The following is a 25,245-nucleotide window of genomic DNA, read 5'->3' as shown; positions in this document are numbered from 1 at the left end:
TTTCCATCTTCGAGATAACAAGATGAATAATCGCTTTGATTGTTTAGAGGTTACTAAGGCCCCAGACACTGAATTCATAAATCCACAACCTTTACCCAATCTAATTCATATTTTATGAGGTGAACAGCTGAATACTAGCAGCTATTAAGATCCTTTGTGCCTCTGAAACATTAGCAGAATTGTTTAAAGTTCTGTTTGCAGAATCCTGTATGAAGATTATGATCGAGTTCCTTATTTTTAGAACATTACAAACACATTTCTAAGGAATGCTTCAAAAGACTCTTTCCTCTCTAGCAAAGGAAGACAGATTCAGACCACTAGGTTTGCGGCAAGAGAATCAATCATCCATGACACTTAAATATTTCACAGATGAACAGATTTAAATTTACATCATAATAGGCACATAATGAGCGTCATAAGTATGCATACAGCCAGACTGGTCACACTTCTCCAGCAATGATGACACAACTGCCTGTCATCTATATTTGCACAAGCCTCCCAAGATTTCTTTGTCACTTCTCTTTCAGAAGATAAAAAGAATCTCCATAATCTGTTGAGAGTTCCAGTTCTGCCATGTGCTACTTACAATACAGGATACTGCTTTTACTTCTTATTGTGTTGCTCTGTCTGCCATATATAAGCACTCTCATAATTAAATTTTCTGACAAGATTCTCACCCCTCTCCTTTCTGAGGCATCTCAGTGATGATAACAGAATAAGTAAATACTACAAAATTAACCAGAAGAGTAGGTGAAGCTGGAAGGTTTCTTTAGATTAGTCAACCATTGATTTAAGGTCAAAATATCAGCCAAGTCTAGAAGATTTTTTTTCACTCCCCAGCTTCCTATGCACTTCCAGCACTGGAACAATACCTTTTCCATGTTCAATTTGTTGCTCAAAAATGTTATTAAAACCCCTTATCTGAAGAGGATAGCTAACCTTAAGAAAGCCATGAATATTTCCTTGTGGCTATAGTCAGTTATATGATAATTCAAGTTAACAACAATTACAATAACACATTATGCTGATGTACACGAAGGGAACTTCCAGGAACATGCTTCATCTAAGCTGTAGCTACAGTCATGTTGCAGTTGGTGTGATCACACAACATACCCTAAAGAAAGGCAGACTGTTTTACTTAATTAATAAATATTTAATACAGAAGCTGACACCCCGAGGTTGCAAAAGTCTTAATAATTGCCATGCATCCTGTTTGTATCTGTTCAAGTAAGTAGCACAAGCAACATCTGAAGGCAGTATAAACTCTGAAACAAGTACAAACTCATATTTGAATGTGATTTGTGAGCTGCTTTTCATACTGCCCACGGTTTATCGGCATTATGTAAATATCACTAAGGAGTGACTTATCTCTGAATCCATTTCCATTAGTTTTTTTAAATGAAGGTCTGACAAATACGTTTCATACTTTGTCGAAAGTTTGGTAGCAAAAGAGTTATCTTATTTTAAGGAAAAGGAGCATTTGATTTAATGATTAGCACAATTTCAGAATTAGTACACATATGGCCTTGCAATTTTGCTGAATTGGGATCTTCTTGTAATCTCTTTACCAGCACTAACAGTTCTTAATCTGCAACCAAATCAGTTAAGTGAGGCTTTATCTTTTCCTCAGTTGTCACATTTCAAACAATTCTGAAATAGCCAGCTGTCCTTTGTGAGCTCACTATTTGTCTAAAACACAAAAATATTCACATTGCTACTTAGGTTGCTTAATTCCTGTCCAGTAAAATGGCAAATTTATTGAGTTCACCAAGCAAAGATATCTGCTCTTGCAAAAGGCAGCTATATTTCTTCATATGCCCCTACAGCCTATGAAATTCACATTACATTTTGAGATGTTTTGTATATAAAATTATTAAAATGTGGCAATAGACACAAGTGTTCTTAAACTCATGACACTAAATAAGAAGCATCACTTTACACATTTCCACTTTTAAGCTCTTTGAAATATTGTACAGTTTAGGTGCCACATCTAATCAAATAAAACTGTTTTTGTAATGCCACTGTTTATGCATTAAGAAAGTAAGATAAGACAAATACATTAGCTACCAGAGGTAGCTACCAGTGGAATTATTGATGTGGTTTTCATCTAGTGCTGGTTTTAATAGAGAGTTGCTTAAATAGCACATAAAAAACAGAATTAGTGCTGGAGAGGCTGAGAAACAGTAACAACAGCCACCTGTAGCAGGTGAACCACATTTGTTATGTCACAACTCCTGCTATGCTGGTGAGAGTGGGCTGGCAGCCACACATCAGCAGAGAAAATAGGCACCGTCCTAGATTCAAAGTGCACAACAGCCTCATATTCATCACACTCCTATCCCTTGATCCAGGTCTGACACGAGTTTCTCTTGATTCTCTGCACTATACGCTGGAGAAAATTCCCCTTCTGGCTCCTATACAGCCTACATTTTTGCTGGGGGAAAAATGTTTATTCTGCTTTTGTATTTCTGCACTAGAAGCAATAAGGATTTCACCTCTAGAATGTGAATAATTTAAAAATGTAATTTAAAGAGTTTGAGGATACACAAAGCTGAAGTATTGGTTAAAGGTTAGGACTAAATGCTGTTCAAACACTACTGAAAGCCACAAGACCAGTAAAGTAAGACAAATTTATAAAGCATTATCTCATTTTCATTCTCTTGTCCACAGACTCAAAGGAAAAAAAGAAAAAAATCTCTGTATATACCACAATATTCTGCCCTCAAATTTCTATCTGCAGCTTCCATTGACACTTCCAAATTTAGCCATGACAGTGAATAAAGGGACTGACTGATTGATAAAAATAAGCCCAAGCCTGAACAGAGACAATACTATCGTTCAGTAGCATTTTATTATGCAGGACAAGGCAGGCTTCAGAACACACAGATATTGCATATGATCTGACAAGCACAATAATCCTTTGTACCTCATGGCGAAGTAAACAGCCTCATTCTACTTTCATCTATTGCCTATCAGTAACAGGAGCAATGGAACAAAATTATGGTAGTTCTAGACACTCTCAGCCTGAAGCACTAACAATTCAGATATTTAGCTTTTTGCCAATAAAAAGGAAATCACCCAACTTGAACTTGAGTTCTCACATGTTACTTTCAAGGCACCACAGACTAGACAGGAATACAGACATCTAGCCAGACACAGCACAAGCTCCCCCGCCCTTCAGTTTCTGGAGTTACCACCTGACTGGGTAACATCTTTAACAAAAGACAGGCAGAGGCCACCCTCCTGCCCTTAATGCCTGCAGTAACTTTGTTGTAACAAAACTGCCCACCTCTGCCACTATGTTCTGTTTTTTTACACTGGCTCATTTTTATTTCATATCAAAATGGCAATAAATTAACCAATCTAGAAACATGCACTGATATAGATTTAATGAAATGCAGCCTATATTTTCTGCTAAACTTGTGCTGCAATGAAAAAAGGTAAGTTAACATTTATTAACATAACCAGTAAAGCATCACTTCTGAAGTGACAGTGAGCTCCAAAGCAAGGTGCTGGCAGGTTCAGTGCTAGCAAGAGCTCCTGTACAGCTGATTTTGCAGCTGCTACATTTTATAATAGTATTCAGTTCAAGAGAACATAGAAAATACAGAAAGAACCAGCAAGCTACTGCAATGTCACATTAGGGCAGCTCAAAATCACCTCCTTCTAATGAAAGATTGGAAAGAGAAGATTACAACTAAATGTCACGCCGTGGTGTATTTATAGTTTTCTGGCATTTCCTTTGACACAGCAAGGTCTGTACTCTCCTCCCTCACTTCTTGTATGCCCAAAGAGAAGACACTCAAGTAGCTGTGCTCAGATCACCCAAACTGCTGCAACTCTTCAGCAAACACTGTGCAAACCCTCTGGTTACCCTCGTAGTTTATTTTGTGTAAGTCAACAGTTGTACTACTTAAATATTAAAAATATTTTTCCAAATGCTTTTCTTTGCACCCAACGTTAAAGACAGCACAGAACTCTAACTTTCAAGTCCTGCTGTTGCATTTGGTTCTTGGTGAAGCTGTGTGTTCTGACATTAAGTTGCAAAGTGTAAGGCAGAAAGGTGAGCACTTCTCTAATTTCTCTCTATTAGCATTATCTCCAAAAGAAGAATATGAGACTGATCTAACATTTGTAAAATTTCTTAGTCTCAATGCGATGTAAGGAATTTCATTAACACTGAGTGAGCTGAACATGGGTGGATCAGCAGAGATATCTGATCACTGCTCTCAGAAGAATTATTTGGCGTGGGCTTTTTGTTGGTTTTGGTTTGGCTTTTTGAAGTTTACAGTAGGATAAAACTATCAGAGTATGACTAGTCAAGAAACTTGTGTGCACTGTAAGTTACTGTGTAACTAACTCAAATATACAAAGCAATATAGTACATAGACAAATCTACAGGTAATAAATTCCTGTCATGTTTTAGAAACGACGTAAAATCAATTCATGAATTCATGTTCAGTGATTCTTTTTTTGGCAGCTGCTTCATGTTGAGTGTCCTTTTTCGAATTACACAAAAAATGTAAAACAAAAGTAAATGACACAGTTATTCTGTGGTTTGTTTGTTTTACTAATTGCCAAGACACTGAACAATCAGAGCCCAACCAGTTCTGAAGCTTTTATATACACTTTCTAAAAGTGTACAGTCTCACCAAATACAGCATCTGGCAGAGAAAAAGAAGTCAAAGAAGGAAGTGACCAAGAAGATCTACTCACTGACACTTCTTTCTCATTATTGCACTATCCAGCACTGTAAAATGAGTAAGCCATGAGTCAATACCCGTCCTCCTCAAAAACAAACTTCTAGTACTCTTAGGGCAACGGGCCCATATGTTTCAGCTAGAGTGGGGATTTCTACAATCAGATGCAAACTGGCAGAACTCTAAGTGGTGGGTAAAAATACAGTGATTACTACAACTAAACACTTTCTGTACACAGTAAATTATTACAATCTACTCGCCCCAAAATCAGCTGATTCAGAAAAACATCCGAGTCTCAGGCTGTCCACCTCACACACACAGTAAAGGCTCATTTCTCACACACTTAAGCCTACATGAAACATCAAATTCCCCACTTCAGGTGAGAATTGAGACTTTGCTTAATGAAAGACACTGCTGCTTATAGCAATCCAGCATATAAATATAAATAATCAAGTTCTAAAAATACTTCAGTTACACATCACTGTCAATCCCTGTGCTGCTTATCTACCACTCTCCTTCCAGTTTGTATGAAGTTTTGCTGTCTGCAATATCAGAGTTCAGGCTCAAAGTTTACAACTGTCTTGCTCAGCATCCACATGCTCTTCAGTCTTTCAAGATGATCCAATTACCAAAACAACTAAAATAAGCTTCCACATATGTCAATATTTACTCCTTGTTTGTACAGCATTTAACTGTGATTGCTAAAACTTACATGTTTCTTTCTCTCAGGTTCTTTTGCTCCCTGTTCAGGCTGTGAGACTTCATCAGGTGGTACTGTCAAACGTAGCCTGCAAACATTCATCTGAAGGAAAAACAAAAGTTTGCTCTTAGACTGAAGCATTATAAAAATTACTGTTAGTAACTTGCTTTGCAAAATGAACCGCGCTAACATTGAAGTTTTTATTTACTACTTTCTACTTTTTTCCAATCAGCTGACAAAGTATTTGTAAAAGGCTAGAGGGTTTTTTAGCTGGCAAGAAATAATTCAAGGGCATCCGTAATTACATACCTGAAATAGCAAAAAAATAAAAAATAAAAACAACCAAAAAAAACCTTTTCAATCAACAGCATGTTCTTATGTACTCATAAGTGACATTGAGAGCTCAGATATCAGAACAATGAATATTATTTCCTAGTTTCTCAGCTTTGTTTGCAGATTTGGCATACCTTTAATCTTCAAAAGGGATTACTTAGAAACACAAAGAATATTTTGGAGTGAATGTCCCTTTTTTGTTCAGTATTTCATCCAAGAGCATCCCAGTAAAGAAATTCTACTCAATTCTAACAGAAATATTACTGAAATGTTGTACACAAAATTGCTTGTAAAAGCAAAGCCTCAGAATTCTTCACAGAAAATTCAAGAAACAAGCCAGGGGGACTGATATCTCTTTACCCGCTATCACTCCTGGCCATGCCTTTGGCTGAGATCTTTGCTGTAACAATATTTTTTAAGCATCATATCTCATACAAGAAACTTGGTTACAAACATTATTCTTAGCTATAGATATGAGTCTTCTTTGTAGAAGACAATCCTAACTCCTAAGCAGAGCAAATAATGAGTATTTCTTCTGTCTAAATTCAAAGCTTCACAAAATCTTCCTATGAAATCTCAGCTATCTGTTGACAAAAATACTCAAAGCCATTCTTCAAAATGTCTAAAACACCTCTTTCATGGCTAACATGGGCCATCACCAGCGTTATATAGTTCAGTGTCTTAACTGATTCAAATGCCTTTAGTTTCTCCTAACTGCTTACATCCAGCCATGCAGAATCATAGATGGCTTGGGCTGGAAGGGACCTTAAGAGGCTTGTTCCAACCTTCCTCTCATGTGCAGAGCTGCCACTCACTAGATCTTGAGGTTGCCCAGAGCCCCATCCAGCCTGGCCTTGGATGCTACCATGGATGGAGTGTCAACAACTTCTGTTCCACTGCCTAACCTCTCTCTGAGTAAGGAATTTAATCCTAACTTCTAACATAAATTTTCCCTCCTTCATTTTAAAACCATTCTCCTTTATCCTATCACTATATGGTCACGTGAAAATTTGGTCCTCCTCTTGTTCCCTTCAAATACTGCAAGGTTGCAACAACATCTCCCCTTCTCCAAGCTAAACAAGCCCAAGTCCCTCAACCTTTTCTCACAGGACAGGTGCTCCAGCCCTGTGATCACCTTGGTGGCCCTCCCACTCCAACAGCTACACATCTTTCTCATACTGGGTGCCTCAGGAATAATCAGTTCCCTCTTCCTGCTGGTTAATCATCTCTTGATGCAGCCAGGGATACAGTTGGCCTTCCAGGCTGCAAGAGCACACTGCTGGCTCATGTCCAGCTTTTCTTCCACCAGGACTCCCAAGACCTTCTCTGCAGGGCTTCTCTCAATAAGTTCTTCTCACAGTCTATAAACATATCTGGGATTGCCCAGACCCAAGTGCAGTATCTTGTGCTTGGCTTTGTTGAATCTCACAAGGTTCACACGGGCCCACCTTTCAAGCTTGTCCAGGTCCCTCTGGATGCCATCCCTTCCTTCTATTGTGTCAACTGCATTACTCAGCTTGGTGTCACCCACAAGTTTGCTGAGCATGCACTTGATCCCACTGTCTATGTTGCTGATGAAGATATTGAAGAGCACCAGTCCTAGGACTGGGGTACACCACTCATGTCCAGCCTTCACCTGGCCATAGAGCCATTGACCACCATTCTCAGGCTGCGACCATCTAACCAACTCTACTCAACAGTCCAGCTTTCAAATCCACATTTCTCATTTAGAGATAAGGATATGGTGTGGAATCGTGCCAAAGGCCTTGAATGTGTACTTGCTCTCTGAAATACAGCTTTCCATTGTTCTTGCCCAAGAAAGATCACAATCATGATTTGATCATTACAGCATTTCTTTTTGCTTCAAAAATCAGCAGTCATGTTCTACTTGCAGGTATTCACAGCATAGCAGCAAAGTACTATGCACAGACTCCAAATTTCACCATTTCAACATCCAGTTCTTCAAATAGTCTCTCATATCAAACAAGTCTTCACTTCTGAGGCTCTTCAAAACACTATCTCCCCATAGCACCACTATTCAGAGTTTCTATAACAGAGATTCTCATTCTCCCTGCTTCCAAACAATTGACCCTTTTCAACTTTTAAAACAAGAAGCATTCATTTTTTAATCTTCCATGTGTGGTCCACATCTGTATTATAAAAAGGGAGGAGGGGGGGGAAAAGTGCATAGCAAGATCAAGTTGAAGTACAACCTATTATTTAGATACATCTGTGGAGGGTACTTTCTGAGAAATGAGCTCTTCGCTGTTATTTCATCATTCAGCCATACACTATCAACTCAAGAACAAGAAGCCACGGAGAAAGTGATAGAAGAAAGAAAGTCCAGCACAAAAGTGGGTTATACTTAAATATTTCACAGATAATTCTGAAACAATGAAACATGTTTGAAAAAGAAGAGTCCTTGCACAATGGCTTTAGATACTGATTGAGTGCTATCTGTGTTCTTCTGAGAACATCAGACTCTTCCCTTACACTGCAGAAACTGTCAGTCCTTCCTGCTTACAAGTTATCAAGATATATTAGTAATAAATTCTTCAGTGTTAGAGCTCACAGATTCATAAAGTAATTAATATAATGCTTTATCACCTATTTAATTTCCATTTACCCGTGCTCTTTCTTCTCATTGGCTTAGCAAGGCTCTTTCCTCTAAAACAAGTTTGTTTACAACAAAAAGGAAAAGAGATACTGGCATTCATCCATATAGTCAAACAAAGAAAGATCAGACCTGTAAATAGGAAATAGTATCAAGCTTGTGCTGTGCAGGAAATGACAGATGAGGCCAACTTTTTCTTGCAGGCATTTCAAATGAAAGAAAATTAAGTTAAGCCAAATAAGAAAATGATTCTTAGGAGAACACGTGACAAATACCTCAAAGAAATAGAAATCCGTACTGAGTGGCAACTCAATGTCAGGTGAAATGGAGTTGTGTAAGTTTTTCTGAAGCTGGCAAATGGTTCATCTGTCAGTCAGCAAAAGACTAATTATAGGCAACACATTTATAGGTTCATGGTGCAGTGATTGTAAATAAGTAATCATCCCTGTATGTGTACGCCAGTTAGTGAATCATGACTGCCTGTCACATTATAGCAATGCATGTGTTACAAGGTTACTACGAAGAAAAATCACAGAAATCCAGATGGAAGGCAGGCAAGTTTTAACAACAAGCTTGGAAATACAAACTAGTAACAGTAATTTGTTGAGACTAAGAACACTGTACAAAAGGTTGCTAACATTTAAACTATTTTTCTTGCCTTTTTTTTATATATTCTTTTTACACATTCTTCTCTATTACCCCCTAAATCACACCTTAATTTCTTTTCCACTTCCTTGTTTCCAAGTTAGCTCCTAACTACTGAGACACCTCAAACCACACCATATTTTCAGCAGTATTTCTGCCAAAAAATGAAGACTTAATACTTCACTTTGGAGGCTGCTGCACTATAAATGCCATTCAGAGGGTGGAATGAGCAGTCATCTGACAGTTCCAGCCTTGAAGTCACGCCCAGGGAGGCTTGTATCACAGTGGCAAAGTGCCACCCAGTTTTGAATTCCTTGCTTGGACAACCTTACACAGGCTGTACTCCTACCATTGTTTATAACAATTGCACTTCCGTAGCATCCCTGGGGAAACAGCAGAAATTGTATAATGTAGCCATTCACTCCTTCCCAGAACACAGATGATGCATGCTACCTATAGACAGAACTACACACCAGTATGTTGAAATTCACAAACACTATAAAGATTAGAAGGGATAAACAAGAGGCACCACTTTCCCTATAACCTTCAGAAGCAATTATCCATGCTGTGTCTATACAGATTTTGCTATGTAGTGCTTCCTAAAGAAACAGCTGTCCAAATCATTTGTCGGCAAGCTTACTTGACCAAAGGAACGAGCAGGCTCATGCAGAAATCACAGCCAGCCCTCTTCCAACAGCAAAACATGGCTGTAGTGATGCCTAAATAATGGAAATGAAATCATAACAGGAAGAGTCTCAGCTCGCTGCCAAACAGTGGCAGAATATGAAGCAGTAATTTCCAGGGCTTTGTAGGGAGAAACCCAGGAGGGGAATGAAAGAGAATTCCACAAACAGGGAAAAGAATATAATTCTATTTCTTTCAGTTGGTGACTGATAGTAAGAACAGGTGATGAAAAACAGAGGGACAGATGTGGCTTCCACCATACACTTTATGTCACCAAATTCGTGACTTAATAACTGTTTAAAAGAAATAGGTGTACAGGTATCAAGTTTCCTAGGCTATCAGATTTTAGTTTGTTTGCAGCAACTACATCTTTTACAAGCCAACAATACACATAACCTTCTTTGTGCCAACATTTTATGCTCGCTCCTGCGTTTTGACACCAACAACCCACAAGCAGTATTTCCACAGCTCATCTGACATCATTTGTAGAATGATTATGCTGACAGGAAAACAAAGGCCAATAGGTTCACCCTCCACAACACCAGACAGAAAAGTTTGCTGACTGCAGAGGAAACTGACAGGTGAAGACAAGCTCTTCTACCAAATTTCTAAGAGGCTAAAGGGACAGCGTAACTGAGAGCTACTGCAATACAGTAGTTCAGAAAAAAAGCAATCTAGGTTAGTTAAAAATGTTAAGAATTTATGGCCCAGATCCACAACCCAAATCCATGTTTACCATCCTACTCAAATCACTAGGGTGCAACTTAAGACAAAAACAGATGACAGATTCGGTTTGAGAACTGTTCTTCAGACTCTTATTCCTCCTTTCTGAAAACAAGAAACAACCAGTAAGGAAAAATATAAGCTGTCCTACCAGCAACCAGCCTGTCTAAGATTTCTACAGTCCTTCACAGGGAAGATATGGTTCAGTTTTGATCTACATTCAAGTCAACTTTGGAGTTAACAAAAACAGAATCTAATTTTGCTGAACTTTCCAATGCCTCACAATTAAATAATTTGGGACAATGTGTTTGTTCAGTAACTACCTTCTATCCAAACAGCGCAACGGCCAAAAATTGCTCCCTTTGCCCAAAACCAGACATTATTTTCAGAGTTTTGAAGGTGAGAGCAAAAATGAAGCAGGTTTTAATTTCAGTCACCCCCTAAACATGCAAAGAAGAAAGTACTTTCTTTGGTTGTTTATCTGGCTTGTCTTCTTCATTTATGAAATCTCCGCAATGAGATTCCCCACGCCACCACAATTAAGGGGCACTTTTCTCATGACCACAGGCACACAGGAATGCGGCACACATCTTCCATTTATTCTGCAGTTATTCTAACTGTCTTCCTCCTCTCTTCTGACAACTCACGGTAAGAGACTCGCATTTCACTACAAAAGGAACAGCAGCTTCCCAAAGAGATTTTATTTGCAAATTAGATCTTGCCCATTTACTTAGAAGAATTTTTTTTAAATGAAGTTTGTTTTACACCAATCGTGGCAAGTACATTGTGGGGATAAAAATAAGAAAGTTAACACCTGAACACAAACTCCTCTAACTTTAACTTTTAAAGGAAATACTAGTACAAGAAAACTCTGTGGGAACAGGGTAGATGCTGTACTGCAAGCACATCAGAAGTACAATTTCCAATCTAATTTTTCAACAGAAATGATGATTTCAGTTTATTATGAGTCCAAATTTTTGGTACTTCCAATATTTCCTAAACCAAAATTAAGGATTATCATTACCAAAATTATCACATGAATGACAAGAACTTCCTTCTTCTGTGGAAGATCACAAGTTGCATGTTACCATGTACAACACGTGTTAATTTGACACTCTTCACTGGCTTTATTGCAACTGATAAGCTCAAAAATTTGGATCGACCAACCTATCCCTAAATATTTTGAGATTTATCATAGTCACACAAGTGTATTTCACCGTATGGGTGATCGTAGCTTCTGATCGTGTTGATCTATTCCCTCAAATAAAACATGCCCCCCCCTCCCCCCCCCCCAGTGATAATATTGTGGCCACTGCAGCACATAAGGGCTCTTTCAATCAAGGTGGCTGTAGAGACATTGCTGATGTACCTGCCAGAATTCTAACAACTTTTAAGACACATTTTCCAGCACGTTAATATAGAATGGTTCATCTATGAAAACTGAAAAGTTTAAGAGGTCAGTAAATTGTACTTCTACATCCATATTTTAAAAGAAATAATCACTGCCATGTAAACCATTATGGTAAGCTTCCCCATGAGGGAAAGAGTCACGGGGGAAGTTCTCCATTGTACATATCAGGAAAAAGTCTCCACCACAGCACAGCTTCCTCACAGCTGTCCAGGAGAGCAGCCAGGAAGTAGCACTAACAAAAGCCCTGCAGGGCACCCCCAAAGCTCTGCCTCTCCCAGCACCTACCACAGACCTACTACTGAGGTTCAAAGAGATGTTTTCACACTTCGCACACTTCACCTGAAAATACCAAAAACAAGCAAGCCCAAACGCGCTCCGCCGGCAAACTGAACGAGGGGTCACACCGCCCCACGGCGCGGCCCGCGGGACCTCCCCACCTTCCCCCCCTCAACGTTGCCCCGCGCACCTTCCGCCGGGCGCGGCCGCTGTCTCCGGCCGTCCTCCTGGGGGTGGTGGCGGTGACCGTGAGCCCCGAGCTGTAGCGCAGCATCCCCGCGGGCCGCCGCGCTGGCGCTGACTGCGGCTCCCTCTGGCCGGCGCCGCCGCTCCGCCCCCGCGCACACACCGCGGGCGGCCGCAGGGGCCGGGCTGCGCAGCGGCTGCCCCGGCGGGGCGGGCCGGCGAGGGGGGAGCCCGGCGACCGCGCCGCGAAGGCGACCGAGAGCCCGGCGACGGGAGCAGCCGGGCAAAGTCACTGTGGGCGCGCGGCTCCCGAGGAATTTGCCCTTGGGACGCCGCGGTCCCCGTGCTGCCGGGATTTCGGTGCTTGGAGAAGAGAGCCGAGCGGCTCCGCGTGGCACCCAGCCACCTTCGGGCTTGGAAAAAAGGAGATGGGGCTCAGAGGAGGCCTCTCCGGTACACACTTCTGAGTGCTCTAACGGGATAGGAGCTGGGCACCGTCCTCCCTTCCTGCTGCAGTTCTTGAGCCACTCAGGCCTGTCAGCTTGTTAGCCGTGCTCCAGGAACACACAGCAGGCTGCGCAGAAACACCTCGACTGCAGGCAGCCTCAGGCATGAGGCACCAAGAGGGTGCAACTCAGTATGCAGGTGGTGGCACAAGCCTTGGTGCTGAAGGTCCGACAAGGAGGTGAGGCTGGTGCTGGAGATAGCTGGCACTGAGCACACATTCTTAGACTGCAAGTTTGGACTTCTGCATTTCCTTAAGCAGATGCTTGCCTCTTCTGGGATGTGGCTGAAAGGAATGCTGTAACCCTACATCGCTGTGCAGGCCTAGATGGGCACACACCATGTTCATCTGCAGCCCTGTGCATCCCTCATGAGCAAGCAGCACATTCCTTAGTAAACCAGAGGAGATACAACCAAAAGAGATGGTTAAGCACAAAACAAATTGCAGAAGAAATATGTATCCTTTGTCTTCATGTAAATAGTTAAGACCACTAGAGAACACAGTTATAGCTACATGATGTCCTTGCCCATTAGGAAGTTAGGGAGCACACTGCTGTGGCTAGGAGCTGTTTCCTGGTTTGGAGAATGCTGAAGAAGAGGAAGTAACTTGCTACCTACTGAGGGTCTGGTGCCTCACCCTCTGTGTAAAGTGCCTATTCTCTTCCTCTTGATTCCCTGTCCCTGGAGTAAGATACTGAGCCATCAGGGCAAGATGCTGAGCTATCAATATGACATGGATCTGAGGTAGAGAGGAAGAAAATATTGCCAAGGCCTGGAGGAGAGAAAGAAGGGCTGGTCTCCATTATTGTTCAGTCTTCTCTGTTGTTTTCCCAGCTTCTGTTATCTTTTCCACTTGAGGAAGGTATAATAGGCCAAGGCAAATGAGATGGAACAACCACTTGTGTGTGGACTTCTCTCAAGATTGACTGCATGTTATGCCTGCTGTTCTACGCAAAGACGTCCTGAGCCCACAGTCAAGTTTCTGTATGAATCACCCATCATCTTAACTCACAGCATTAATCCTGCTTTCAGAGGGCATTTCCTGGTGCAAAATGCAGTTATATTCAACAACAGGGATATGCTCCCTCATATGTCACTTAACATTTGGGCTTTGCCTTAGCAGTGATCATTACTTGTTCCTGGTCCTTTTGGTGAGCAGAAGTGTCTCAACTTAGGTGCTAGTATACAGCCTTTGTGTGGTTTCAGCTGGCAAGATCACATACCTGTGAGATTCTCATTCTTCCTAGAAGCGGTGCCTTCAAGACCTATCTTCTCTGGGGAAAGCTGTGCACAAAGGGCTGGAGTCACTGCAAGGCACAGACAGAAGAACTGCTTTTCCAAGAGCAGGCACAGAAACCAAACTAGCACCACACCCTGGTAAAGGACCTCCTTTCCACAGTCTACAGTCTAACAAAGTCAGGTACAATAATCAGGTCGCTGGGAGAATTTGCATGGTCTGCACTGACTTTGAGAATTATGATAAATCTGATGCTAATCTTTTTTAGTGTGTGGATGGAGGAAACGCCTGTCTGTAAGTAATACAAACATAACTACTACAAATGCAATTTTCTCAGTTTTATCTGTATTACTAAGAGCCCTCCTTATTTCTTTGAATATAATAGCAAGACATATCTGCCTGATACAGCAGTCTCAAAAGAAACATCTACTTCTGAGCACTTTCTCCAATTAAAATTGTCCTAGAAGGAAAATCCTGTAAGCGCACTTAGTAGTCTGTTTTTTGTGGGTGCTTTTTTGTTTTGTTTTGTCTGCTCTACAAACCATCTCCTTTCCTTTCCACTAGTCAGCAAACTACAGAGTTCAATTTGCTCTCCTCTTCACTAGTTGGCTGTGAAACCCATGTACTTAAAAGTTTCTTCAACTGTTCTTCAGGCTGTGAGGTTCTATGTGTATAGTAAACATCTGAAAATGCCTCATAACCTCTAAGTTCTGCCAAGGCTGAAAAGAATGTGTAAAAGAAAGGCTCAAAAACAAAACAAAACAAAACAAAAAAAAACAGAAAACCCCAGAACCAACCAATCAATGGACCCAACAAACAACAAAGAAACCATCAAACCAACCGAACAAAAAATAAAACCCTCTTTTCATATGAAAACAACATTTGGAATAATAACTTTTTCTCCCTCCGTAGAGCTCTGATACATTACAGAGATTATGGATGGAGCTGCTGGTACCCCCAGCTATAAAGTAAGATGCTCAACAAAAGATGTTGCAGAAATATGAGATATACATAGATGGGCTGCAAAAACAGCTCAAAGTTGCTGAGTTATTTCTGGATGAAGACAGGATAGAGGCATAAAAGTTTGTGACTGATATGTGAGGGGGGAATAGCTACTCACTACTTCCTACCCTTGGGAACAATGGACTTGAAATGAACCAAGTACCACATCTATGTGTAAAATTAAATTATGGCAGAGAATACTGTGATTATGAAAGGCATATCTGCACTCAAAAAGCAGCTGAATAAACTCACAAGAGGAGCTACAAAAACTGTAAATCACAAAGGTATGCACAGAACTACCGACTCAGGAGGTCCTTAAGTTGTGGGCTTTCTTTCTTTCTCACTCACAATGGAGATTTAAGCCAAGAAGCAGCAATCCATAGACGATCCACTTCCTCTTTCATACCCTGAAATATTAGGGATAAATATCTGCTTGCTTTTCGCTTGGACCTATGACCCTACCTGTCTGGCTTTGATACCATCTGAACTAGATTTGTTGGGATTTACAGCCCTTATTCCCTGAAGGAGCATAGCATTCTTCTACAAACATCTCTTGCTGTCTTTGTGTTGGACATGGTCCTAACTCACAGACACAGGATGAGAGAATGGAAAGTAAATCACACTTGATTAGTTGGACTAAAACAATACTAATCTTTACAGTTGTACAGACTGCAAAAAATGTATAGTCATACAGATTGCTCACAGACTATACAGAATGTGGTGGCAGATAATAATCTGACCAGGATGAGCTTTTAGTTCAAAACCTGCCAGTGCTTTTGTGAATGTAATGATACAAAGGAACAGCAGGTTAATTATAAGATGACACTATAATGTGAATATCTGGGGCAATAGATGTTGTGAAACAGCTAATAAGATTACACAAAATCTGCAGCAAATTTGATATGTTGGAAACGTTCGTACCTTCCTTTCTCCCCCGCCATCCCCCGACTATCCTTTTTGCCACCACCAGCATCACAGGTCCACAAAGCCCAAAGACCATTGCGCTGAGGAAGAAATGAAACAATGTCATAGAAACAACAGGCCTTTATATTCAAAGCCTGTGGTCACAAGATGAATAACAGAGCATACAATACATGGAATGGAAAATATGTCTCCTCTCATAAAACAGCATATCACAAAGGCAGTACTGCAGGAATAGGCAGCCTGGCCTTACCTTAACAAATTTCCTCATTAAGGCCATGTTAAAAGGCTGATTCTCTTCTCCATTCCCAGACTAAGCTGACAGAGTCCAGAGGAAGAGGTAAAATCCTACTAACACCTCATCAGCTGGAATATTAGCCCTGTGAGTTTTGGGAATAATTGCTGAGTTACAGATTGTGCAAGAACTCACACAAGTGGTCATTAAGGTTATAAAATCCCAGTTGGATTGTTACAAAAATGAAGTGTTATAATTAACTTCTAATAGCCTTCACTTTCCAGTGGGATTAAAATCTACTCTGTCTTTATCATCCCCAAGGCATGAAGCCCATTTATAGCAAAGACTGTCAAATGGACACACACGTGTGAAATACTTCAGAACCAGACTTGGTAAGACCTATGGGCTTCATCACCTATTTTTCTTCAGAACTGCTTATTTTTCCTGCTAGTATTCACATTTGTATTCCACAGACATGCATTTAGCTCAGCATCATGTAACTGACTCTCAAACCATCTTTTTCGGGCATTACAGCCAGCACTAAAACGTTGTCCTGTTAACAAGATGTTTTATGATTGTTAAGGGATGAGCATCTGAAATTGAGTCTCCAAATTCAGCAGCCATAGGTCACCTTATATGCAGTATACAAACCAACACATAATATTGTACAGTTCTTATCTTGAGCAATATTTCCCTCTTACACTGGCAAAGACACACATAGCTACATTTGGAGCTAGTCTGGTTTACAGCTGGCTTTTTGAAGGGACATGACATGTACAACTATCTGAATATCCAGCTTGGTTTAGCTACAAGCATCAAATCACTTCTCAAGCCTATTGACATAACTGTTTTCTGTCACTTAACACTCCCAGTATACAGCTAATATACGATAACTACAGAAACTCAAAGCCTCCCCTGCTGATCTCACATAGACAATCTATATTTAGGAACGCCTGCACCAGGAGTTTAAAATGCAGAATAAATACTTTGTTTTGCAAAGCTCTCAATACTCTTTTTATGTGATTATTTCACTTCCAGCTTAATTAAATAAAAAGGGAAATTCCTGGAGTTACCTGCAGTAGCAGCTCGATTCCACCTTTCCTGGTAATGCAGAATCACAGACCATTATTGCAATAACAGATTTTCTTTTTATGTTTTCTGCTTGTAATTGTTGTCTAACTTCCTACTTAAAGTCCCTCTTTGCACTGAAGGTCTCAGAATAGTTTTGAACTACTTCTAGATAGCTCAGTCAATAAATAATACAAGGCAATTTCCAGTATAATTTCCTTTAGAAGAGACAGAAAGAACAAGACAGAATGGGTAAGTCTCTCAGTCACATCTGGACAAGAACATAGAGTAGTCCACCAAGGCTAATCAGGTAATGATAACAGCAAAAGGATTCTGCCATACACGTTCATGCACACATATGTATCATGGTGTATTTCATGCAGTTGGTGTACCTAGTAGCTAGTCAGAACAATGCAGATTACACTGAGCAGTTTTTAGGGCTCTAAATAGCAACATCCCACATTATGTTGAAGCATATAAGGCATCAGTCCAGTTCTGATTCAGCAAAAAAAGTGCCACCCCTTGATTCACCTTTACCATTTCTTCCTTCGTGTAAATCTCCTGTTCAGCTAGCACATGGTCACAGCCTACAGCAACGTGACTTTCTTTGGCAGTAGGCTTTATTTTAGTCAGTCCATGCCACACAAAATGGATGGTTCAACACAAATGTCATTTTAAAATAATGCAGCACAGGAGTAGCAGCGTTGCTCATCAAGGGGTGTGACTTGGCCAGGTCATATAAGTGAACTGGTTAAGGTAGGTAGGAGAGCAGAGAACAGGCACACCCACCATTAGCACCACAGGTATATTGCTAGGTGCTTGCATTTTAAATTATATTTCACTCCTGGGAGATAATACCAAAGGATACTTAGGGAGATGCCCATCTAACAAGAGTTCCAGTCCTAGGAAGGAAATGGATGCCTGAGCCCCATCTGTAGTGCTTCCACCATGAGTTTGTAAAGAGATTTCAGACTATCTCCGCTGAGAAAGTCTTCAAGTTCTCCATATTAATTTTAGAATATCTTCTTATTATTATTATTATTATAAATTAAGAGTTAGCATCAACTGTACTGCCACAAATGATCAGCTGCTATCCTTTCTCACAGCTTCACCATGCTCAGGCCTTTTGTTGCACTTCTGGCCTACCCAGATTACTTCTTCAAGTTTACTTATTATACATTAATAGAGCAAATCCCTACCTCTGGAAATCATCCAGCAAACTTCATGACCTTCCAGATTGGCTGGACTGAATAACACAAGAAATTCTATCAGGTCTTCTTGAGTTGGTCTATACATTTATTTGGGCGGAATCTCATCATCATCAGTTGCAGGCTTGTTTTCTGCATAGGTATTTCAGCATGGAAAACTAGTACTACAGGCCTACTGTATTTATAATCAAAATGCAGCTTCAGCAAGGAGTGTCCTTTTCCCACTAACTTGGTCTAACTCAGAGATTTTATTTTTATTTTTTTAAATACAACAACATATTTAGTACAATTTAATCTTGCTGATTTTAGAACTGCAACAATGCAATGTTAGCAGAGGTATGAGGGATATGGAGAGAAATGAATGTTTATGACAGACCAGTCTGGAACACCTGTCATCCCCTACAAGAACAGAAAGGTGCAAATTATTACTAAAAGACGGTTGCCCTACTTCTGGTATTTGCCTGATAATAACCAAGAATCAAATGGAGGTGCTCTGGATACTAATGTGGGTTAACAGAATTAAAATAGTACAAAGCAACTATCACATTGCTTTTCTTAATTAACCTGAAGATTCACTGCTACTGCAGGTCACTGAACAAAGAAGTTGCTAGCACTGAAGGAAGAAATGCATTATGTTTAAGCACAAAAGACCAGGTTTGGGTGAGATAGTTATCATGAATTCTGCCACAGCTATCAATCAGGTTTACCCACAAGACTAGCAGTGATTAGAGGGACTGACAGTAACCTCATTTGACACAAGGCATCATGGCAGGAAGGAAAGGAGGGGATTTGTCTTCCTGTGGGCTACTGGGAAATGAGCTCTGCTGAAAACAGCATGTTAGACCACCACTCTGCCCTTGGAGATTTCTGTATCCTAACTTATAACAAATAACTAACAGCAACCCAAGGCTCAATCCTCCTGCTTCTAAAATCAATAGCAAAATTCCCAATAATTTCTACAGATGTTGGTAAGAGATTATAATATATTAGCACATTAATTGCATGCACTACATAGGAAACATCTCATGTCTGTTCACTCTCTAGCTTGGTTTATTTTAGTAAATAATCTAGAGGGGTAGCAAACACTTCAGAAATCTTGATCAATCTGCTGTTTTATGACACATGCTGTGCTTTTGTTGAAATATTAGAATACAAAATCGGAATAATCTGACTGCAGACATGCTAAAAAGCTCTTAAGAAAGAATTTTGGTACATTTCCAACTTCCCATATTACTGGAGTTACAGTATCTCTATGAATTTTGGGGTTCTCCTGTGTTACTACATTTGATATTCTGATATTTAAATAGAAAGATTCTATAGAATTATACACTGGAGATAAAAAGTATTTGAAATGTCTTCCAGAAATGTATGCCAACAAAGTACTTCTGCCTCTGACCTTAAGGAGGCAATGTATTTTCCATACGTCCCATCAAATACTCAGGAAAATTTTCAGCCCCTTTTTAGATTGCTCTTTGCTTGCCAGTACCAGAAACAGCTGTTGTACAGAGATTAGATTCCTTGGCTACCTTTAAGTTAGCATATTTTGGTACCAGCAACAACTTTGCCACAGCAACACAAAAGTTAAAATGCACTGACTTAGCCCATTATGCAGACATAACTTGGAATTCCAGTGTTTCTGTAGCCACATACAGTCCAGATGCTTATAAAAGCTGCAGCTGAATTTTTAGCTGTCTTTTCTGGTCAAAATCATCTGATTATATTAATATAAAATCTTCAAAAAAAGATGAACTGTTACCTTCATGTAAATTCTGAGGTTTCCCTTGGACAACAATAGCATGATTTTGTACAGAGCTTGGTAATACAGAGTGACCTAGACAGGCTTGAGCAGTGGGCCCTGATAAACCTCATGTGGTTAAACAAATCCAAGTGCAGGGCCTTGCACCTGGTTCAAGGAAACCCCAATTACCAATACAAACTGGGGGATGAAAGGATTGAGAGCAGCCCTGCTGAAAAACTCCTGATAGTACTGGTGAATGGCAAGCTGGACATGGGCCAGCAATGTGCCCTTGCAGCCCAGAAAGCCAAATATATCTTGGGCTGCATCAAAAGAAGCGTGGACAGCAGGGCAAGGGAGGTGATCCTGCCCCTCTGCTCTGCGCTGGTGAGGCCTCACCTGGAGTACTGCATCCAGATGCGGAGTCCCAAGTACAGGTGAGAGGTGGAACTGTCAGAACACTTCCAGAGAAGGGCCACAGAAATTAACTATGGAATGGAACACCTCTCCTGTAAGGACAGGTGGAGAAAGCTGGGGCTGTTCAGGCTGGAGAAGGCTGTGAGGTGACCTGATAGCAGTATCTAAAGGGGAACTACAGGAAAGAAGGGGACAGACTATAGAACAAGAGGAAATGGCTTCAATCTCAGGAAGAGGAGATTTAGGTTAGATATAAGGAAAAAATATTTTACAGTGAGGGTGGAAGACACTGGAACAGCTTACCTGGTGTTGCAGTTGATGCCCCATCCCTGGAGACCTTCGAGGTGATGCTGGACAAGGTCCTGGACAACCTGATCTAGCTGTGGTGTCCCTGTTCATTGCAGGGGAGTTGAATTAGGTGGCCCTCAGAGATCCCTTCCAACTCTAAAGATTCTATGAATACAAATAGAGGAAATTTGCTAAAATAGAAATCGTGGTCTTGTTAGCCTATACAACACAACAGATTCTTGATGATATGGCTAATGTAGGCACCCAGTAAATAATATTGCACTCAATCCACCACAGTCCATCACTATCCCATGTGAATTCTGGAAAAGAGAAGTAATTCTTAGGGTAGACACAATTGTCTGCTCAAAATTCACCAGTTTCCATGAAATGGAGAGATGCTAAGACCAAGTCATGTTGGATGAGAAATAAAAAAAAAAGGAGGCAAGAATTTCTGACCACAAAACAATGTGTAAACAGTCCAGCCCTCTTAGAAATGTTCAAACACACGTGCTTATGCTTTTCTTACCCTGGTAACACTTTTCTTGGTTAGTGCCTAAAGATAGGTGGAAAGAGATTAGATCTAAAAGGATGTTGGAAATCATTTCCTTGAGAGTACCTTAAGTGTTGAAGCAAAAGACAACTTGCTGTCTGAGAAATTCTCTCTCTCTCATGTTATAGGCCAGCCACAGCTTCTAAATTGTTTTGCTCCCCAGACCATCACTTGCTCTTATGCAGACTATAACAGATGCCAAAACAATATCAGAGTTGCTGTCTACCTTGTTTATCACTGGCCAGGATTTCCTGTTTCAGAGAGAGGTAGAAGAACTCCATTAATTATCCTCCCACTCCCTCTAAATATCTCCCTGGATCCCCAGTCATTAAAGACTGGCTTACTTCCTGAACAATAAGTTTATTTAAACTCTGCTGACAGATTTTCATGAATAATAAGTATTCTTAACAGTTATGAAACTTCTCTCTCATACTAAATTGTCATAACCAGTGAGTTACAAACTCTAATGCTGTAAAAAAGTACAACCTTTGATCCTCCTTGCTCCTTTCTGGTGATCATCTCCTTGTCATAGGATTATAAGACAAGGGAAAGCGCAGATGCTGATCAATGCTCTTTCTGTCCTTTACCACATAAAATTAACTTCAAAACAAGTTCAGTATTTCCAGTTCTTCAAATTAATTCCCCCAGACCCAGGATCACCACCAGGTTTCTGTGCATCTGTTCTGGTCATGCAATAGTATCTCCGAGTACTTCTTACAGCAGCAGCACTTTTATAAAGAAAACATCACAGCTCACTGTTATACAGAGTAGTGCACATTAGTTACTTGATTCACTTCAATCTCTTAAATGCTATTTTGACTGCAGTTTTGTACCAAAAAGGATATTTCTTAAGAAACAGATCACTTTTTGTACAGAATACTTCTCAGAATGGCAATCTGGCTTTATTCTGTGCTGTGTTTCACTGCTGGAGAATTCATATACAAGGAGGATTAAATAATTTTGCCTGTTTTTCAATAAGCCTGTGTACTGGAGCTCAACCTCAAGTTTATGAAGCTTCAAGATATACTTTAGCTTCTCAAGACCTCTCTTATGTTGACTTATATATAATCTCACTTTTTAGATGGAGTATCACAATCAGCTCCACACCAGTTGCTCCCTGGGAAAGCAAGCAAAAGGCGTACTATTAGACCATAATTAGCACACGTCAACAAGTCAGCAGAACGAGTGTAATACCTCAGCTGCAATGCCAGCCACAGCAGGAGTCCTGGCTGCTTAGCACTGTTAAGGGATGAATTTTACCACTCTCATCGTACTGAAGGATGCCAACAACAAAATATGACAGCACAGCCTGCCACAGGGCAATATATGACTGCCACAGGCAGCATTCACCAGCTTTTCAGATCCAATTGTGATTTGTTGCAACAAAACCCTGCATTGTGGCAAATAACTACAGTCACAGGTAGGTACAGTCACAACTAGGTAAAGAAGAGTGCTGCCGCCTGCTCTCTGCTGCCACCTGCGGGGCACGCTGCAGCACTCACCCCAGCACTCAGCTTCCTATCCTCTGAGGTTTATGGTTCCTTCACTTTACCTTGGGGATGAGAAACTTACCTGATGTACCTTGCAATCCTGATTGCAGTTCCCACATTTAAAATTCTCAAAAGTCCCCCTTGGAAATAAAAATCCCTCTCAACCTAGAAAACTTGCATCAAAGCTTTCCCCATTTTGTGGTGTTTTATTTTTCTCAAGAGCCAGAAACGCCTATTTTTGCTCAGCACAGGGTTTCAGAGGAGGTAGCAGTAAAGTTAATGGGTACCAATCCCACTTTTCCCCTCTATATTATTTCTAAATTTGTAGAAGTTATAAATGTAATGAGACAAACTGCACTGATGAGATACAGTGCCAATCAAGAGTTAAACCAAGATGCTCTTTTATCACTCCCCACACTGTTGCAGCATTCTCAAAGGGGCTGACTGCTGCTCCGCAGCAATAACAGCCAAGCACCAGTTGTATCAGCAGCACATCACTGCCTGTATGCTTTGGGAATGTGCAACTGCAGTTTGTGCAGCACGTATCACCCATAGGTGGCTGACTGATACCCTCACAATCTTGAAAAGCTAAAAATACAAGACTTGTACACAAGTTTGTGGAATCAATCTGATATTCTAAGCTTGGCAGGTTTAAGAGATTGAAGTCTATTTAACTGCTCAGCTCAGCAAAGAGACCTACTCTATCCAGGAATTATTAATCGTGTTTGGTAGGCTTGACACTGTACATAACAAATCTAAGCAGACTCCTTGCCTCACTGGTGCTCACTTCCCTCCTGCCACCTGAACTATCCTTTAGAGTCAACTGCTAATGTCATTCATTTGATGGTGTGTTGACAGCTATAGAAGCTGTCGTTCATGTACAGGCTCCCAGGGCTTGTGTCATAAGCACCTGCTATACTGGCAACAGCACTGTAAAGTTTTGCAATAAAACTCCTCCAGGTGAATAAGAGGCTTTTGAAGCAGCAGTTTCACCATTAGAAAAAGCTCATTATTATACTCAAATACAATGAATGATGGGTTCTTAAAGTCACTCCTACTGGGCATCAAAACACAGCCTGAACTACCAGCATGCAGACATGGCCTGCTTCTTCACTTTACTTGCAGACAAAAGCTAAGCCAGGCATGTCCAGCCACAGCCTGCTATACACAGCCTGGACCAACCCCTTGGCACCAGCCCAACACCAGTGCACTATTAACCCCATTTGGGCTGAAACCAGGGCACAAGGCAGAACTAGCTATGTTATGGCAATAACTTTACAGGTGTTGATACATTGGCTAACCACAGCCATGTGAGCTGCAAAAATATGCAGCCCTACTTTCTGTTTTGATAAAGGAATTTGAGAATAGGTTTCCAGATTGTGGAGAAAATCATCAAGTTTTTTATTTGCAACTCCATTTTCAGTTAACATATTACATGTTTGTTTGTTTGTTTGTTTTTTAAATAGAATGTATAGAGTTGCAATGAAAATTTAATCATGAATTTTTACCCGACTTTCATAAGACCTCTCCTACCAGAGAGAAGTACCCCTCAGTTCAGTCACTCATTCATGTCATCATTTTTTGGCTCAGACTGACCACGTACATCCTAACAAATACACTGTCACAGCACTCACTGTTCAGATTGTGGTCTTCCATTGAGACTCGTAGCACCACTTAAGAAGTTCACAGTTGGGAGAGACAGTTTGATCTGAATTGTGGATGTGATCTTATCTTTAAAACAGCTGGATACCACACAATGTGTACTGAAATGACAAGGCAGAGTGAGCTGTATTTAAAGTAAACATAGCTTGATTCAGGAAGTTTCCTTGCTTTGTTGGCTGATGTTAGTTTTTACATAGTTTTATCAGATTTATTTTTTTCCTTCCCACATTTCATAACCATTTTGCCTGTAACACAGTAAACCATTTTATTATTGTTTGAAGAAAGACAAACTTTGAACTGACCCTAAAGCAAGGAAATCAAGACTTACGGCTGTACCTCTGCAGCAAAGGCACTCCAAAGAGTCTGCTGGTTTTTGCACAGCCAGCACAAGACCTTCTATCTCAGATGTGTGGCAGATAAGACAGCTCCACCACGCTTGCAAAACATTCCAGTATAGGAGCCTGCAGAGCAAAGAGTGAAACAGAGCATGGCAAGCAGATAAGCTGAAAAATCAGTTTCAATGAAAAATGAGACTCTTGGCTTTATTTCCTAATATTTTTCTCTGGAATTCACTTCTCAGTGAAGTCTAGTGTTTGTGCTTCATTTTCTAGGCATGTTGACAGAAACACAAGGTCAAACAGAGAACCAGCAGCTCA

The 25,245-nt window shown here is 40.5% G+C and overlaps 1 protein-coding gene across 2 annotated transcripts in view; it reads right to left on the bottom strand.

Annotated features, from left to right (window-relative positions):
* MYZAP (myocardial zonula adherens protein) overlaps positions 1-12,419 on the bottom strand; it is a 49,485-nt gene extending 37,066 nt beyond the window's left edge. For both annotated transcript variants that reach the window (XM_072345702.1, XM_072345701.1), the window contains exons 1-2: positions 12,277-12,419; positions 5,413-5,502 (exon numbers count right to left, since the gene is read on the bottom strand). In XM_072345702.1, coding sequence (XP_072201803.1) covers positions 5,413-5,502; positions 12,277-12,360 — 174 coding nt within the window. In that variant the 5' untranslated portion in view covers positions 12,361-12,419. The remainder of the gene's footprint in view (positions 1-5,412; positions 5,503-12,276) is intronic.
* Between the last annotated feature and the right edge of the window lie 12,826 nt (positions 12,420-25,245).

Source organism: Excalfactoria chinensis, chromosome 10 (assembly GCF_039878825.1).
Source record: "Excalfactoria chinensis isolate bCotChi1 chromosome 10, bCotChi1.hap2, whole genome shotgun sequence".
Lineage (NCBI taxonomy): Eukaryota > Metazoa > Chordata > Aves > Galliformes > Phasianidae > Excalfactoria > Excalfactoria chinensis.
This window is presented reverse-complemented; position numbering and strand designations above follow the sequence as displayed.